This window comes from Ursus maritimus, unplaced genomic scaffold (genome assembly GCF_017311325.1).
Source record: "Ursus maritimus isolate PB19 unplaced genomic scaffold, ASM1731132v1 scaffold_5, whole genome shotgun sequence".
In the NCBI taxonomy this organism is placed as follows: domain Eukaryota; kingdom Metazoa; phylum Chordata; class Mammalia; order Carnivora; family Ursidae; genus Ursus; species Ursus maritimus.
In genome coordinates, this window is record NW_024426663.1 from 58,401,538 (window position 1) to 58,420,910 (window position 19,373).

Below are 19,373 nucleotides of genomic sequence, written 5' to 3' on the forward strand. Positions count from 1 at the left end.
ACTCAAAGTATGGTATATCAACTTAAAAACAAGTAAAACTCTTGTTTTTCTGCGAAGCTGTTCTAATAATGTTAACAACACTGATGTCAAAGGTGAATATGAAAAATCGTAATTTCAAACCTACTAGGATGGCTATATCTAATCAGAGACGGTCAATAACAAGGGCTGACAAAGGTGTGGGAAAATTGGAAACTCTAATACATTGCTAGTGGGAATGTAAAATGCTGCAGTCACTTTGAAAAAGTTTAGCAGTTTCTCAAAATATTAAACATAGACGGGGTGCCTGGGTGGCACAGTTGCTTGAGCATCCAACTCTTGGTTTCTGCTCAGGTCGTGATCTCAGGATGGTAAGACGGAGTCCTGCGCTGGCTCCATGCTGAGCACGGTCTGTTTGGGTTTCTCTCTCCCTCTCCCTCTGCCCCTCCACCCACCTCAAGTGTGCTAAGGTAAATACATAAATCTTTAAGAAAAAAGAAATTAGGGGCGCCTGGGTAGCGCAGTCGTTAAGCATCTGCCTTCGGCTCAGGGCATGATCCCGGCGTTCCGGGATCGAGTCCCACATCGGGCTCCTCCGCTGGGAGCCTGCTTCTTCCTCTCCCACTCCCCTGCTGTGTTCCCTCTCTCGCTGGCTGTCTCTCTGTCACATAAATAAATAAAATCTTTTTAAAAAAAAAAGAAAGAAAAAAGAAAAAAGGAATTAAATAGAAATACCTATAATCCATCAATTCCACTCCAAAATTTATACACAAGAATACTGAAAACACATGTCTGTACAGAAACTTGCACATGAAAATTCATAGCAGCATGATTCATGATAGCCAAAAAGTGAAAACAATCCAAATGTCTACTAACTCATTAATGGTTAAACAAAATGGCATGTATCTGCACAATGGAATATTATTTGGTCATAAAAGAAATGAAGTACTGATACATGCTACGTGGATGAACCCTGAAGATAATACGTTAACTTAAAGAATCCAATCACAAGAGACCGCATAGTATATTATTCCATTTATATGAAATGTCCAATATAGGCATATAAGCAATACAGGCATACAGAGATAGAAAGTAGATTACTGGTTGCCTATGTAGAGGCCAAGGGCAGGTTGCCTCAAAATGTACAATACCATGCTGATTATTTCAAATTAACACTACTTAAAAAACAGCTTGCACAAGGACACTCAGGACCTCTTCTGTCCCCCCGAAAGCAGAAAATAAATCTCCCATGTGAAAGGTACCCTCCTTGTACCAGGGAGTCAAAAGACATCCTATCACCAGAGATAGGGAATTTAGAGCCAAGAAGCCTTTATAAATAAACCTTGTTGATTTTTATTAATTTACTACCCCAGGCCAAATTCCATTTAGAATTCCTTGTTAATTGAAGCTCTCAATGTTAAATTTTATCCTGTCAATTTCTCACAGATTTATTGTCTCTGTCTAAAAAGTGTAAAAGTACCTGCCTTGGTCATTTCTTTAGGTCTCAATTTCATTATTGGGCCTCCCTGCACATGTAATTAAACTTCGTTTTTTTCTATTAATCTGTATCATGTAAATGTAATTCTTAGTCCACCTAGAAAACCTCAGATAGAAGAAGACTTCTACCTCACCCTCACAGGGACACATGAAGAGGGACTGCTAATGGATTCAGGGTTTGGGGGGGTGATGAAAATGTTTTAAAATTGATTGTGGGGGTGCCTGGATGGCTCAGTCAGCTAGGCGTCCAACTCTTGATCTCAGCTCAGGTCTTGATCTGAGGGTTGTGAGTTCAAACCCTCTGCTGGGCTCCACAGTAGGTGGGGAGCTTACTTAAAAACAAACAAACAAATAAATAAATAAAATATCAGGCGTCATGATGAATATACTGAAAACTACTGACTTGTATACTTTAAATGGGTGAACTGTATAGTGTGTGAATTATATCTCAATAAACCTGTTTTTAAAAGTGGCTTAAACAAGAAAAAAAAAAAGGTAGAAATATCCCAGATGTTTATCAACAAATGAATGAATAAATAACATGGTATATTCATGCAGTGAAGTGCTTTCGGCAAGAAAAATAAAGTACGATCCATACTACATCATGGACGAACCCTGAAAAGATCATGCTAAAAGGAAGGCAAAAAAAATTAATTAAAAATAAAATTTAAATAAAATTTAAAAATAAATAAAAAGAGAAAGGCAGTCACAAAAGACCATATATTGTATGATTCCACTAATAAGAAATGACCAGAGTAGGCAAATCTATAAGAGAAGGGGGACAGGGACTCACTGCTAATGGGGTTGGGATTTCTTTTAGGGGTGATAAAAGTGTTCTAAAACTCAATTGTGGCAATGGTGGCACAACTTTGTGAATACACTAAACAATACTCAAGTGTAAACTTTAAATGAGTGAATTGTATGACAGATTAATTATAACCCAAAAATCTGTTTTTAAAAATAAAGAAGAATAAATTATACAATTTATGTAATAGTTACCTCTGGTTGAGAAAAAGGGGATATGATAAGAGACATAGCGGTTTCAGAGGTACCGGTTAAACTCTGTTAAACCAATGGTGAGCACACAGAGTTCATTTTATTATTTCCCTTTAAACTGCACATATGTAGGGCACCTAGCTGGCTCAGTCAGTAGAAATGCGACTCTTAATGTCAGGGTCCTGAGTTTAAGCCCCACATTGGGTGTAGAGATTACTTTAAAAATAAATAAACTATACATATGTGTTTTATATAAATTGTATATGTGTTTCACAATAAACATTTTAAAATCAAAAAGTACATTAAAGAGTTTAAATGGAATGATTTCATAAGTATAGAAGCAGAAAATTAATGTTTCTAATATATAGTATTTAATTTTTCCTCACATATATATCTTTTAAATACAAAGTTTAAAGATACATGTGTTTGTAAAATAAAACACTACATATTACAAATAATAACTTGGTTATTTCGTAGACATCCCTAAAATTTCATACTTTCAAGTAGCTGGAAAGAACTAGAGAAGGGAAAATCTTTTCACTGGGAAATAGAGAAATGCCTTTTGGGGGGGTCACTTAAAGCATATATAGTATTTCATCCCGTGGGACACCAAAATATCACCTTAACTTCTTTGGGCACAAAACAAAATTCGTCTCACCCACAAAGTCTGGCACCATCCTGGCTCCAATATTTGATTTGGCTCCCTCTTACTTAACTGCCAAATTAAAAATTAGGGCATTATAGGTCAGAAATTTTTAAAAACTGCCACAATCATACATATCTTTTCAAACAAGAAAATAAAACAAAATAAACAAACAAAAATACTGGGACCAGAGGAACAGTTAAATAAATTCCTTCAATCCTGGCTCTTACCAAGTGCACTGTCTCCACTGAGAACACTGAGAACATTTCAGGTTAATTTCTGGACCTTTCTATTTTCATTTAGGGTTTTTCTTTTTTTTTTTTTTTTAACTGATCCCTGTCTGAAAACACTGAAGAAAGCAATCCATTTATAAATGTGTATATGCCAGGATAATCCAATGGAAAAGTATTTAAAGTATTCAAATGGTGACTTAGACCTAGAATTATTTTAAGACAAAAAAAAAAAAAAAATAGCCAGAGGGGAAAGGCCACACTATTCAATGGTACCACCAATGAGAAGTCACCAATGGGAATGCTAAATATACATGGAAAGCAGCTAAACAGGGTGACTATCTGACCACATACACAGGTTTAAAAAGGTTTCACTTTTCCTAAATTTTATCCCCTCGATGTTTATATAACCCATTTATATAGCCATCTTGAATGCTTTTTGAACAACTCATGGGGTAAGGGAGGAGAGAAAAGCATAAACAAGAAACTTAAATTATCTCTGGTTGATCTCCAAAACATCAAATCAGAGAGATATGTTCTGGAAAAGAATCCTTTGCTTACATATGCATGATTTATCAAACACTAAGAGACTGAATTACTGAATGTGCATATTCCAAAGGACTCTCAAGATTCTGGCACCCTGAAAAACTTTAGGCTTAGAGCAGCTAAGCAACTAGTCCCAAATAGCACCAGAAGTCAACATAGTTCACTTAATCCCTAGTCATTCTCTACATAGGCTACTACTCCATAGTGTATATGCAATCTCTGAGATATGAAAACTATCTAAAGAAATGTTGTAACTCCTATACAATCACCTTCCTGATAGTACAAGGTCACACCATAGGAAGCATATATGGAAACAGGCATTATAGAGTAGTAATTAAGAGCACAGACTAGAACAACTATCCGAAATCAAATTCTGGCCTTGACTTTTAGAAACAGTCCTTGAGCAAGATATTTAACCTAGTTTCCTCATCTATAAAACAGGTATAGTAAAAGCACCTAAATTACAGCGTTAATGTGTATGATAGGCAGAAAAATGACCCCCCAAATATGTCCATATCCTAATCCCTAAGACATGTAAATATATAAGGTTACAAAGCAAAAAAGAATTTAAGGTAGCAGATGGAATTTAAGGTTGTTAATCAAGTGACCTTGAGATAGGAAGATTATTTTAGACTATTAGGGTGGGCCCAATATAATCACAAAGGTGAAAGAGGGAGGAGGGAGGAGGGAGGAGGCAGGAGGTAGGGTCAGAATGATACTATGTGAGAAAGACTTGACAAGACATTGGTGGCTTTGAAGATGATAGGGGGCATGAGTCAAGGAATAAGGCTAGCCTCCAAAAGTTAGAAAAGGCAAAACATTCTTTACTGGAACTTTGGATAAGGAATAGAGCCCCGATGACCTGACAGGCTTCTGACTTCCCCAACTTTAAAATTACAATTTTGTGTTGTTTTAAGCCACCAAATTTGTGGTAATTTGTCACAAGCACAATAAAAACTAATAAACTTAAAGAATGAGATTTATATGAAACACAGTGATGTTTCTCATAGTACTCATAACATTTGCTATCTTCATCTGAGAAACGTTCATTTGTGCCCTTAACACTGCAGCAACTCACCTACGTCTGTTTATCAGTAAACCAAATAATTCCATCTGAACTAACGTTTTTTTTTTTCTAGTCTTTCATTTGGTTAAAGACTAATCCTGTAGTTAGCCTAATTATTCATTTTATTCCAAATGCTTAAGAACATTCTATTCGTTCCCTCACTGAAAGACATATTTACCAAATATCATCGGAGGAGAGAAAGTAAGTAAGGTCCACTCCAACACTGCCCTCAAATAGCTCACAGTCCAGACTGGAAGACAAAGAACCAGGAAAGGACAAGAGAGTGATGTGACAGTGGCAACTCAGGGAACTATGAGAACACCAAGGAAGTAACACTTAGGCTAAATGGAAGGCAGAAATGTAAAAAGATGGTTTCCTGAGAAAGGGAAGTTTCAACTAAGATCTTAAGAGTTAATCGGAGTTCCAGGAAAAGGAGTATCAAGACTTTCCAGAAATAGCCTGTGGTCATAAAAAGGCATTGTGAAGAAAGTTCAGTATAATAGAACAAAAGTCAAGTGACTGAGCAAATGTCTGAAGTGCAACAAGAGTTCAGAATTATTCCCTTAAAGAGTCTGGATTTCAGGGGCACCTAGGTGGCTCAGTTGCTTAAGCATCCAACTCTTTGATTCTGGCTTGGGTTGTGGTCTCAGGGTCGTGGGATGGAGCCCTGAGTCCTGCTCCATGCTCAGTACTGGAGTCTCCTTGTTCCTCAACCTCTGCTCCTCCCTGATTGTGTGCTCGTGCACGTGCTCTCTCTCTCTCTCTCTCTCATAAATAAATAAACTCTTAAAAAAAAAAAAAAAAGTCTGGATTTCAGCCTAAGAGCAATGGGAGGCTTGGAAAGGCTACATGTGGGACACTTTAAATTTGCACATGAGGGAACCTCTTAGGATTAGAGGAAAGATTAGAAACTGAAAGGAGTCTAGAGCTATAATCCAGGCAAGAAACCATTGACTAAACAGTGGGAATACAGAGATGTTTGAATCAATAAAAACATTTGTCAAAAATAAATAAATAAATAATAAAAACAAAAAAATTAAAAAAAAAAACATTTGTCAAAGTTAATTCGTAAGTGTATTGTGGGTCATGTGAATAAAAACAGACATCTCACAGCCTAGTCTTATCATAAGATTTCACGGCATACCCTGTATTTTTATTTACTGTTTTATCATAGGCTAATGCAAAAAAGGCCTTCAAGCCAGGTGCAGCCAATGAAAGCCAAACATCAACAAAATGCACAAAGTATGGGCACCTGGGTAACACAATAGGTTAAGAGTCCAACTCTTGGTTTCTGCTCAGGTCGTGTTCTCAGTCAGGGTCCCGGGACTGAGACCCACATCTGGCTTCATGCTCAGTCCAAAGTTTGCTTAAGATTCTCTCTTCCTCTCCCTCTCCGCAATATGCACTCTCTCAAATAAATAAAATCTTTTTTAAAAATGCACAAAACAAGGGGGCGCCTGGCTGGCTCTGTCAGTAGAGCATGTGACTTTAAAAAAAAAGATTTATTTATGAGAGAGAGAGCGAGAGAGAGTGCACACACGAGTGGGGGGGGAGGGGCAGAGGAAGAGGGAGAGGGACAAGCAGACTCCCTGATAAGCGGGGAGCCCAACATGGGGCTCAATCCCAGGACCCTGAGATCATGAGCTGAAGTCAGATGCTTAACCAACTGTGACTCTTGATCTCAGGGTCATTACTTCAAACCCCATGCTGGGCTTGGAGCTTACTTAAAATGATTTTAATATTTTTATTCTGAAGTCATTAATAAATTAAGTAGCCCATCAAAATTATAGATTAGAGATTATAAATGGATACAGAACACACCACTGTGACATACAAGTTATTTTGAGCACAGGGCATGAGTTCCTGAAATCTCTCACCCACCCAAAAGCAGAGCCTCCCAAAAGAATGCCAAAAAATTCAATTATCATAAATCTCCAGAAGGAACAACCAGAGATAAGACTCCTATCACCCAAGATGAGAAGTCTCCACACCACACCTAAACTACATTGCCACCAAACTATCAAATCTCCCATCTATTCTACTAAGCGTCCATTTATTTTTCCTAAAAATCATTTTGTTTTCCCATAAGTACCCTTCTCTCTTTCCCCTTCCCCTATTAAGATAGTACCTAAGAGGTGTCTGGCAGCTCAGTCAGTTAAGTGTCTGCCTTCGGCTCAGGTCATGATCCCAGAGTCCTGGGATCAAGCCCCACATTGGCTCCTGGCTCAGCACGGAACCTGCTTCTCCCTCTCCCACTCCCCCTGCTTGTGCTCTCGCTCTGTCAAATAAATAAATAAAATTCCATTAAAAAAAAAAAAAAAAGATGGTACCTAAGTCCCAAATTCTATCTGCCTCCTTGAGTAACATTTTTGTAAACTCTCATACTACATAAAAAAATTATATCTTCTCTCTTGCTGATTTGTCTCTTGCGAGTTTAATTCACAGGCCCCCGAACACCAAATGTAACAGTGTAGAAAAAGTTCTTCCCAACAACTGAAAAGAAATTTTATCTTTATTTTTTTTCATTTTTTTAAAAGATTTTATTTATTTATATGAGAGACAGAGAGAGAGAGAAAGTAAGAGAGAGAGGGAGAATGAGCGTGGATAGGGGAAGAGGGAGAGGGAGAAGCAGACTCCCACTGAGTATGGAGCCCAATGCAGGGCTCCACCCCAAGACCTCGAGATCGCAACCTGAGCCAAAGTCAGATGCTTTACCAACTGAGCCACCCAGGAGCCCCCCCCCTTTTTAAAGTAGGCTCCGTGAGCAGCGTGGAGCCCAATGTGGGGCTCAAACTCACAACCCTGAGATCAAGATCTGAGCTCAGATCGAGTCAGATGCTCAACCCACTGAGCCACCCAGGCAACCAAGAACAGTGACCACGATAATCCCCCAAATGATGTTCTAACATGTTCAAAATTAAAACTATCCAATCAATTTTGGCTTCAGCCAAACATAATCGATCACATCATTTAATGTTTTAACTTTGAATTGTATCGCTTTTGTAGATGTTTTTATTTAATCCGTTTTAGTTTTATATTGCACAGAAGCTATAAACATATGAAGTTTATGCGTAGCTTTGTGTTTCATATACATTTTATAAAAAATAATTTAACATTGAAGTTGCAAAGAAATATTTAACACCCATACATTACTTAAGTTTAAAAAAACTGACTGAAAAAATACAACTGATGGGATTTGATGTGGAACTGAATGTGTGAATTCATGTGGGAAGTGAATAGAGGAAGCAATCAGGGATAAATAACTTCCCAAATTCTGACCTGAACAACTCAGTGGATGGCAGTGACATTCACTGGAAAGAAGGAGAAAGAAATAATTGGGGAAGGCAGAGAATAGCAAAGGGAGGAGGGACTGTCCAATTATTTTAAATATACTTTTAAGTGCCACCAAGAAATCCAAGTACAGATGTACAACAGAAAGACATCTATCTGCAGCCAAAGAGATGGGTTTCAGCTTATAACTTTCGGAATCACTGGCATATGTACAACATTTGATACCATGGGGATTAATGATATCCAGGGAGTATGTATAAAGTAAGAAGAAACGCAGCCACAGAAATGATATGAAAAAGTATTTATTGCTAATTTTTTGAAGATTTTTAAAGTTGTTTGGGGTTTTTTTTAGTATAATCTCTATACCAATGTGGGGCTTGAACTCACAAGAGCCCATGCTCTACTGACAGAGCCAGTCAGGAAATCCTAAAGATTTTATTTTAAGTAATGTCTACACCCAACATGGGGCTCAAACTCACAACCCTGAGACCAAGAGTCACATGCTATACTGACTGATCTAGCTAGACACCCCTACTCCTATCTTTTTTTAAAAAGAAAGAGAGAACCAGGTCAGAACCCTGAGAAATACCAACATTTAAGAAAGAGAGAGAAGGGACACCTGGGTGGCTCAGTCGGTTAACCCTTGGCTTTCGGCTCAGGTCATGATCCCAGGGTCCCGGGTTCCAGTCCCACAGTTCCCTCTGCCTCTGCCCCTCCTCCCCGCTCATGCCCTTTCTCTTTTTCTCTTTTTAACAAATAAGTAAATAAATAAAATCTTGAAAAAGAGAGCGAGAGAAGAAAAAAGCCAATAAAAAAAGGTAGAAATATTGAGAATACTACTGTTGAGAAATAGCAACCAAACCAAAAGAGTCTTAAACCGAAACAAGTATTGGTAAAGGACATCAATGCTGCTTGAAAAACAGCAATGAGAAATGAAAAATATTTTTTGCATTTAATAACTAAAAAGTCATCTGAGGCCTTATTTAGGGCTGTTTTGGGAGACATGTGGAAAGAGAAGCCAAATTTAGAGAGGGTAAAGAAGAAAAGAAGGACTCAAGATTAAAATAAAAGCAGATGGCGGCACCTGGGTGGTTCAGTAGGTTCAGGGTCTGACTTGATCTCGGCTCAGGTCTCCATCTTGGGGTCATGAGATCAAGCTCTGCAATGCGCTCTGCTTGTCCCTCTCCATCTGCTCCTCCCCCTTCCCCACCCCTCTCTTTCTCAAAATAAATAAATAACATCTTTAAAATAAAAGTAGATGATTGCTACTCAATTACCCAAACAGCAGCTTCAGAATCAAAGAGATATAGGTTCCACCTCTGTAAATTCCTATTCTACAGCACTCAATGGGATCGCAGAATTTTCATTAGTAAAAATGTCATGTACTAGGGGTTCTTATGTACACTAGAAGAAACTTTATGAAAAAACCACTGATGTGTCAAAATGATTGATATATGATTATTAATGAATCTAGCATGCAAAAATTAAAAAATACTTCTGTATACTATCCCAATAAACAAAAAATAAATTTTATTTTTTAAAAAGATTTTATTCATTTGAGAGAGAGAGAGAGCACAAGCAGGGGCAGAGGGAGAGGGAGAAGCAGACTACCCGCTGAGCTGGGAATCCCCCCCCCCCCCATTCAGGGCTTGATCCCAGGACCTGGAGATCAGAAGGCAGATAATTAACCATCTAAGCCACCCAGGTGCCCCCAAAACAAATTTTAATTTTACGAGTTTCTTCAAGAAAGCCTACTGAACAGTCACAAAAGCACAATGCATAAACTACCTCTTTCATGCAAATTTAACACTAGGGGGAAAGATGTTGCCCAGAATGGTTTCCCCAAAATTTTCAAGCAAGAAAAAGACCTACGATCTTTGTATTCTAAAGCGAATCATTCATTAATCCATTCAGTAAATACACAGTGAGCTAATATTTGCCAGGGATAGTTTACATTTTCCATCTATCATGCATGAATCCAACTGAATGACCAATTCAAATTAATTCAAGGCTCTCCAGAGTATGGTTCTATTAATTACGGTGTCATACATGTAAGTATAAATAAAAGTCAGAGAAAAGTAACCAAGTATTCAAAAATACCACATTTGAGACAGCAATATGTTCCTTAAACCTTGAAAAGTTCCTTCTTTTTGTGTGTTTTTAAATACAAGAGGTTTAAAGGATAAATTAACAACTGGGAAAAGGTTTTTTTTGATTCAGCACCTCACCCCACACATTAAATATATTCTGATCACCAAGAGAGCTGACCAAATGGAACTTTAAGTGCAACAAATGGATGCCACTGTATGACTACAACTTGTGGATCAGTCACTAAAAAATAAAGGCTTTCAGAAAGCATTGGAAAGAAAAGAGCAAATGCAAGGAATCTAAGTGGGGAGAGGGGCAATTACAGGATCTGGAAGACGTTTATAAAATGTGATGTTGAAATAGCAAAGAAACTGACTATATACTAAAAAAAGTGAGGGTCAGGTCATATATTAATTATAATCCAAAAGAGAATAAGCTAGGTGGCAGTTTTGAAAAATGTAAATTTAACTGTAATTATATGCATCCACCTACACAAAGAAACCGAAGAGAAGGTTCTGATCCTCGGTTCAGGCTCTAATTCAAGGTGCTAAGTCCTGAGATGCAGAGATAACAACCAGATAAACTGATTACAGTGGTTAAGTAAGACTGCCTAGGTTTGAATCTAGGTTCCACAATTTATTAACTGTGTGACCTTGATCTAGTTCCTTGCCCACTCATCAGTTTCCTTATCAGTACTTAACAGTTCTTACCCCACAGTACTGTTGTGAGGATTAAATGAGATGACTCGTAAAATGCAACCTAGCACTGGCATGGAATATGTAGCAAACAATAATTGTTAGTTCTTATGGTTACTACTTCTGTCTTTCAGGAACTTAGAGTCTATCAGCAGACAAACAAGAAGCTCAACACGGTAAGTTCTCATAGACATACACGAAGAGTTTGTGGAAGTCCAAAGTTACTGCCCCTACTGAAAACATGAAAAGACCACAATCATTACTATAGACCACATACCAATTTTATTCATAGCATGCTTTGATCATGACTAGAGACTTCCTATATCAAATACACAATCATAAACATGGTTTACATCATAGTGAAACTAAAAAAGACCTACATTTCTGTCATGCCTACAATAGAGATTAGCACAAGTCTAGCATTTAAACTGATGACCAAATAACACCCCCAACATATTCTACTGTTTTAGCTAATATTGTAAAAAAAAATACACTGAAAAATTCATCAAAAAAAAAAAAAGGAGTTGGAAATGACCTCTAATCTTGTTCAAGTGAATACATGTTTAGTGACTTAAATTGCAGAAGACCCAATTCTAAAACTTCCATTCAATAAAACTGATAACTCCTAAAATGTGCTAGACACCACATGGAAAGTTGGAGAGAGGATGATGTGCAAAAGCAGATATCCTTGCTTTAGGATTTACAGTCTAGAGGGCAGAAAGATATTGTTTTATGAAATTACATACATCAGGGGTACTTGAGTGGCTCAGCTAGTTAAGTGTCTGCCTTCAGCTCAGGTCACTAGCCCCACGTCGGGCCCCTTGATCAGCGAGGAGTCTGCTTCTCCCTCTCCTTCTGTCCCTCCACCTGCTTGTGCCCTCACTCGCTCTCTCTCTCAAATAAATACAATCTTTAAAAAATAAAAAATAAATAAAAATTTAAAAATTATATACATTATGCCAGGGAAATCTGAGTGGGACAGAGGGTGACAAATACCCTTCTGAGCTCTATTGTATTTGGGAAAAAGTGAACATTACATAAATATTACCAAAAATAAAATTAGTAAAACTGCAGTTTCTAACTACCTTGGCAAATTGATCCAAATAGTCAAAAAACACAACTAATTAAAAGTGGGAGTCATGGAGCACCTGGGTGGCTCAGTTGGTTAAACGACCAACTCGATTTCAGGTTAGGTCATGATCTCAGGGTCGTGGGATGGAGCCCCATGTTGGGCTCTGCACTCAATGTGGAGTCTGTCTGTCCCTCGCCCTCTGCCCCCCCCCACCAGAGCATGCATGTGCTCACTCGCTCCTTCTCTCTCAAATAAAATTTTTTTTAAAAAAGTAGGAGTCATGAGGAGCACCTGGCTAGCTCAGTCAGTAGAGCAAGGGACTCTTGATCTTGGGGTTGTGAGCTAGAGCCCCACAATGGGTGTAGAGATTACTAAAAAATAAAATAAAATAAAATAAAAATTAAGAAAAATTTAAATCTTTAACAAAAAAAGTGGGAATCACAATTTGCCTTTAGCCTTATTACATACTAATGAGATGAAAATATGCCAGTTTAAATAGTCTTGCAGTTTCACTGTCAATTTTTGCAAAGAAAATATATGTACACAAATCTATATAGACTTAGAAAAACCTATCTAGACAACCTTTAGATTGTAATGCAATGTAACAATCTACCACAGGAAAAAATGTCTTGGTGTGTCAGGAATTATATAATGACACCATAAAATACCATTGGAATTTACAGAAAAATGGAAAAGGTAACTATTCAGTCTTTTGATCAACTAAAAAATATCTGAATATTCAACTGAACTGTAATTTGTAATTTAAGAAAGCTGCATTGGGAGGTACAGGCTTCTGGTCATGGAATGAGTAAGTCATGGGGATGAAACGTGCAGCCTAGGAAATATAGTCAATGGTATAGTAATAGGGTTGTACGGTGACAGATGGTAGCTACACTTTGTAGTGAAGACAGCACACAGAGAAGTCCCATCAGTACTGTTGTATACCGGAAATTAATTTAACATTATGTATCAACTACAGTTTTAAAAAGCTACATTAACAGGTGCCTGGGTGTCTCAGTCAGCTAAACATCTGACTCGATTTCATCTCCAGTCATGATCTCAGGGCTGTGAGATGGAGCCCCTCCCACAGGACTCTGTGCTCACCAGGACTCTGGAGATTCTATCCCTCTTCCTCTGACCCTCCCCTGGCTCGCACTCAGGTGCACTCATGCGTGCTCTCTCTCTCTCCCCCTTCCCAAAATAAATAAATAAATCTTTACAAAAAATAAAATTAAAAGCTACATTAAATCTACAGTATGAGTATTCAAAAGAATATTTAAGGAACAATAACTGCCCTGATAGAGTTAACCAATAAAAGCAGATTTCAACACTGAACTTTTTTTTTTTACCTTCTAGAGAAATACCCTCTCCAATTTTCCACCACATCCCTACTGTCTTTATTATGAGTGGGATGAACAACAAAGAAACCCAGTACAGGCCATCAGCCATTTTACTGAGAATAATTTTATAAAAACTTTAGAAATGGGAATTACAAAGACTTTCAAAATTATATCTTCAAAAGGCTATTTGTAGTCTTAGGATTTCCTTTCCTAAGTGAATCCTCTATTGGCTTTGGGCAACATGTGTACAGGGACTGTTTTCTTGTTCTCTTTTACATTGCCAAAGACAGAACTTAGAAAGTGTGCAACAAATGTGTTGGACGGAGTCAAATCAAGAGAGTGACAAAATCTTGTATACTACATATCACAGTGGCTAAGTACCTTTAGTATTTCAAAATTATCACAACTACACTTATATATAAACTTAGAAGCATATTTGCAGGATTTGCCATTTAAAGCTCATGTAAAATTGCAATCTATAGATTGTAAGAAAAAGCCACAGCCATATGACTTTTTTTTAAGGATACAGAAATTTACTGAATACACTGCAAGAGAGCAGCAAGCAGGACAGAAGAGGAGAGGCTTCTGCAACCGTATGACATCTTAAGTTTTTTTGCCTTAAAGTGAAAGTCTTAAAATGATTTCATCCTCAGTGTAAATGTTACTAAATAGCCTAGAATAAAATGTAGTTTACATAATCTGTTACTACAAATATGAGAAAGAACAATTCATTCAACTTAACACCATTACAGTCCTTACGCTTATTCTTGCTTCTGCCTACATACCTGCCTACTCATAGACACTTTTATAAAAGTCTTTTAGAGCCTTCTTTGTAAAGAAAACACTAGTCCTCTCTAAAAACAATGTAAATTAGGTATTTTAGTCACTGGCTATTTTCCCGAACTTCACAAAAATCTTAGATTATGATGGGCAACTTAAGTACATTAGTTTTATTCTACTAGTTTTGTTTCGATGAGCCAAAGATTTATTGGTAAATCAGTAACTTGGCAAGATACTGGCAAATAATCCTCCTTTCTCTAAAATAACAATTATAGTTCAGTTTAGCAAATCGCAATGTAGGACAAGTTAAAGAATCCTAGAAGACGCATAAAACTAACTCTCGCGCCAAGTGACAAAGTGAAGTGCCACATGTACACTCTCGACGGAGGTTCAGAGCTGTATCCAACCACTTTTGCAAGTGAGTAAAGACCTCTGGAAATCAAACAGGAGATCGTCCCCTATTATTTGGTTCTTCCAAAGCCGAGAAACTTAACAGGTGGCCTAAGTACAATTCGCGAAAGGTTCTGGGAGACAAGAGCAAGCCTTAAAGACGACTGCCAAAAGCACAATCATTCATCTCAACAAATTTTGACTGGGTACGCCCCCCACCCTCACCCCCACCCCACCCCCGCAGGCCCTGTGGAACTGAAATCAATCAGTCCCCGAGCTCTGCTTTCTGGAACACAGGGTGAAGTGGCAAGGAGGGGGAAAGCATATTAACAGGCACAATGAGTCTTGCATGCGAGTACTGAGGTCTGCACCGAATCTGTATCTTTCACCCATGTATACCCAGAGTGTTACATTCAACAAGCGCTCATTAATTGTTCACTGAGCGCATGAATAAATAAATATGAAACACTTAAGACGAGCCCGGGGCTGCGGCTGCATATTCGCGGCAGTCTCGCTGGCCCGGGCGCCCACCACCACTCGTTCATCAGCCCGGCCGGGAGGTCACCCTCTCCTGTCGCCAGAGGCAGCGGCACTAACCAAAGGTCAGCTGGAGCCCGGGCCCAGGCCGCGCCAGCCACCCGCCCCTGGCAGTACTTACCGTTGGTGTAGAGAGACCCCGAAGCCGAGGCGGCCCCGTTCTGGGCCTGGAGGCCGGCTGGGGCGCGGCCGGAGGCCGGTATCCCCGGCTGGGACATGACGACGGTGCGCGTCGGGGTTGGAAGGGGATGGTCGGGGTCTGCGACAGCGCCAAACGAAGAGCTGAAAGACGACTGCTGGAAACGGAGGGAAGGAACCACCGACTCAGGACTGAGGCGAGGAGGAGAGAGGGCAGCGCATCATGCCCTAGGCATGGCGCGGCATTCTTCCCAGCCCGCGAGCGGCCACGGCTTGGCCTGGGAGGTGAGGCTTGGGAGTCGGACCCGTGGGGCCGAGAACGCCGGGCTGGAAGGCGGTAGCCCAGCGAAAGAGAAGGAAAGACGCCCCGGCCGGAAGTGCCTGTCAGCCGCTGGCCGCGCAGGCGCAATCGGGACACGTGGCACTTCCGGCTCCGGGCTCGCCGCCGCTGCCGCGGTCGGTACGCTCTCTTCTCCCCTCGGGGCTGCCCAAAGGCCACCTGACAGCTCCGGGTGTTCCAGCCCGAAGGACCGTGCTAGACCTCGCCTGCCACGTCACTGAGTCTCACCGTCGGCCGGAAGTGGCGTGTGTCACTGCTACGGAAATCCCCGTCGTAGTGAACGTCATCTCGCGGGCAGGGCCAGAATCTGAGGGCAGGCAGGGCTTCAGTAGCCACTTTCGAGGGGTGGGACTGACAGTTCCTACCCTGGCGTTTGTGAAGATTACCTGATACAACAGACGTCATCGTCCTCTATTGAGACTATACCTCTGATAGCTGAACTGATGACTATTCATCGCAGTATTTCATTTCACATTTCATCATCATATTCCAGGTGTAAATTGTAAGGGAGTTTTTTTTTAAGGGAGTAATTATGTACATGTGTTAAAAGTGTAATCAAATCGAGGAAGCCTTTTTTTTTTTTGACCTGACGACTCACAACTAATTTTAATTTTGAAACTCGCTGATTCATAACATAGTCACGCGAAAGTTCACTAACATCACATTGAACAGCAGGTTTAAATGGCAGTTTTAGTTCCTCTTCTAGGAGTTTACAGTAAGGTAAAACATTCAAACTTCCTTTCTGGGCAAGTCGACTTTTTTCTTTTTTCCCCAAGTAGACTTTTTTTTTTTTTTTTTTTTTTTTTTAGTTCTGAGGCCAAGGGGAGGTAGAAACCGGAGTGATAGGATAATACAATTAATTGATGATCTCCTTAACCATTGTAGCTACCTTCATTCTACCTAGGTTTTTCCTGCCCTGAGCTGATGACAAAGCTCTTCTTTAACTACAGATTTGTTCTGTTGATTAAAATGTCATGCCAGGGGCGCCTGGGTGGCTCAGTCGGTTAAGCAGCTGCCTTCAGCTCAGGTCATGATTTCGTGGTCCTGGTATCGAGCCTGCATTGGGGGGAAGTCTACTTCTCCTTCTCCACCTGCCCCTCCTCCCTACTTGCGTTCTCTCGCTCTCTCTCAAATAAACAAATCTTTAAAAAAAAAAAAAAGAAATGTCATGCCAAGTATTTTGCAACCAGTGAGGGTGAAGTAGATATTACTTAATTCATTGAATATCAAATGCCTGCTATGAAATTTTGTATTTATATTGTACAATGTTATATTACATAATCATTAGAGTAAGAGTTAAACCACTGTGTCAGACCTAAAAAGGAAACAGTAAGCATTCAAATAACTAAGGGTTAAATTTTATCCTAACTCTATTTTTATCATTTGCCTCAGAACCTTACTAAGAACATATTTGCCCTGTATGGAGTTAAGCAATTAAACTCCTTTGCACAAGATACAAGTACAAAGGTTTCTTTAGGATGAAGATGATACTTTTAGTCAAACTGTTTCCCTATAACAAAATCCCAAATCATATATCCCAAGAACACTTAAAAATATAAGAAACACAAGCCTCTCAATGTTTTAAAAAGAAAACAGACCTCAGAGAGAAACTGTACCTTCCTGAGGTCAGACAAAATCACTGTCACTCTTCAAAGGGCCAAATGCTTAGACCTGGTCTCAAATATGCAGTAGTTTAATTTTTTTCTTTTTCTTTTTCTTTTTTTTAAATGCAACTCTTTAATTGGTTTATTGACCTTGGCACAGGAGTTTGATTTGGTTAAATCAAGCTTTCTTTGGACTTTGTTCTGTTTAAGCAGTATCTGTGTGTTGAGGGGGGCTAATAAGATTAGCCATTTTAAAACATAAATCATGGTTGGTTAAATAAGGTTAAATAAACATAATATCTAGTTAGTAAATACTGCTTTTTCTAAAATCCCCCCACCATCGTGTTATTATTCCCCAAAAAACTATGGTTAACTCTTTTCAGATGTTTTTTACATTTCCAACATAGTTTTAAAATATTGAGGAGAGGGATCCCTGGGTGGCTCAGTCAGTTAAGTGTCTGATTTCGGCTCAGGTCGTGATCCCAGGGTCCCAGGGCATTGCAATTGAGTCCAGCACGGGGCTCCCTGCTCAGTGGGAAGTCTGCTTCTCCTCTGCCCCTCTCCGCCCCCCCTTCATGCACACACACGCGCACTCTTTCTCTCTCAAACAAATAAATAGAATCTTAAAAAAATATTGAGGAGAAAAACAGCGTTTGTCATCTACCCACCCTCAGGGACAATAGGAAGTTAAGTTTAAGGAATTGAGGTGAGACAGCATAGTTAAAAAGGTAATTTCCTTTTTAAGTGTCATCCACACGTTGTCAAATCCTTCTCTGACTTCTTAAAGTGTGACTACATGAATATCAAGGAAAAATTATTAATGCTATTAACAGTTGTTAAGGGTATTGATTTTTTTTTTAGTTAACTGCCTGTATCCATCCTATAGTACCATATGCTTTTCGAAACTGATGTCAATAATACAATCTACCTTTTATCCTTGTTTTCCAGAACAACAGGACCCTTCTGCCACAGATACACCCTTCATCTGTGTATATATCAGATTTTCTGCACATTATTTTCAAAGCCTTCAACCCTATTTAAGATGATAAACAAACAAAAAAATAACTGACACTCCAGAGCCTCAGCAAGGAGACAGCACTATACAAAAAACATTCCATTGAAGTTGATTATTTTATTTTAGACCCAAAGAGGTAGACAGGCATTCCTTTTTTTTTTTTAATGATTTTTTATTATATTATGTTAGTCACCATACAGTCCATCCCCGGTTTCCGATGCAAGGCTCCATGATTCATTAGTTGTGTATAACACCCAGTGCACCATGCAATACGTGCCCTCCTTACTACCCATCACCGGTCTATCCCATTCCCCCACCCCCCTCCCCTCTGAAGTCCTCAGTTTGTTTCTCATAGTCCATAGTCTCTCATGTTTCATTCCCCCTTCTGATTACCCCCCCTTTCTTTATCCCTTTCTTCCCCTACTGATCATCCTAGTTCTTAGACAGGCATTCCTAATAAAATTTGCTGACATGCAGAAGTGGACTCAGGCTCACACACTAGGGCCCCTTTGCCTGCCTACTCATCACTGCTGAATTGTCAGCTGATAAACAGGAACAATTCTGTTTACTTTTCAGAATAGGGGGAATTATTTTAGGTCCTTCGATTATTTAAAAATGTGTTCTATTTAAAAACAAACCAAAAAATGGTTTCAATTACAAACAACAGGTTTGTTCTGAAACTCTTGTGACTCCGTTTTAAGAACAGTTCCTTTGGCCTCATTTGCCTTTGGCAGGACATCTGTGTCTAAAGTCAGTAGCTCCAAAGCTACATCACAAGAGCACTCATCTCACACCAAGCCTGCAAATCCCATCTTTCACACTCTCTCTCACTCACTACACTGCACTAACACTTGCTATTTCTCTAGCTACCCAACCACAAGCCTGCCTTTTACACTTGTTTCGATTCCCTCTAATGCTCTTCCCCAAAATACATGTGACTCAATCTCTCACCCCTTCAGCCTTTATTCATGTTAACTTATTGTTGACTCCTTCTCTGCACACCCCATACAATAGCACACCCTCCCTTCTCACTCTAACCCTCTTATCTTATTTTTTTTTTCATGGCACTTATCATCATTGTTAAATACTTGGGGCTATGTTTACCTTTCTTCAGTGGAATAAAATTCTA

The 19,373-nt window shown here is 39.2% G+C and overlaps 1 protein-coding gene across 1 annotated transcript in view; it reads right to left on the bottom strand.

Annotated features, from left to right (window-relative positions):
* SEC24A (SEC24 homolog A, COPII coat complex component) overlaps positions 1-15,826 on the bottom strand; it is a 61,637-nt gene extending 45,811 nt beyond the window's left edge. Inside the window, exon 1 of the mRNA XM_008691597.2 lies at positions 15,269-15,826. Within this exon, the coding sequence (XP_008689819.1) occupies positions 15,269-15,365 (97 nt within the window). The 5' untranslated portion in view covers positions 15,366-15,826. The remainder of the gene's footprint in view (positions 1-15,268) is intronic.
* Positions 15,827-19,373: the final 3,547 nt, after the last annotated feature.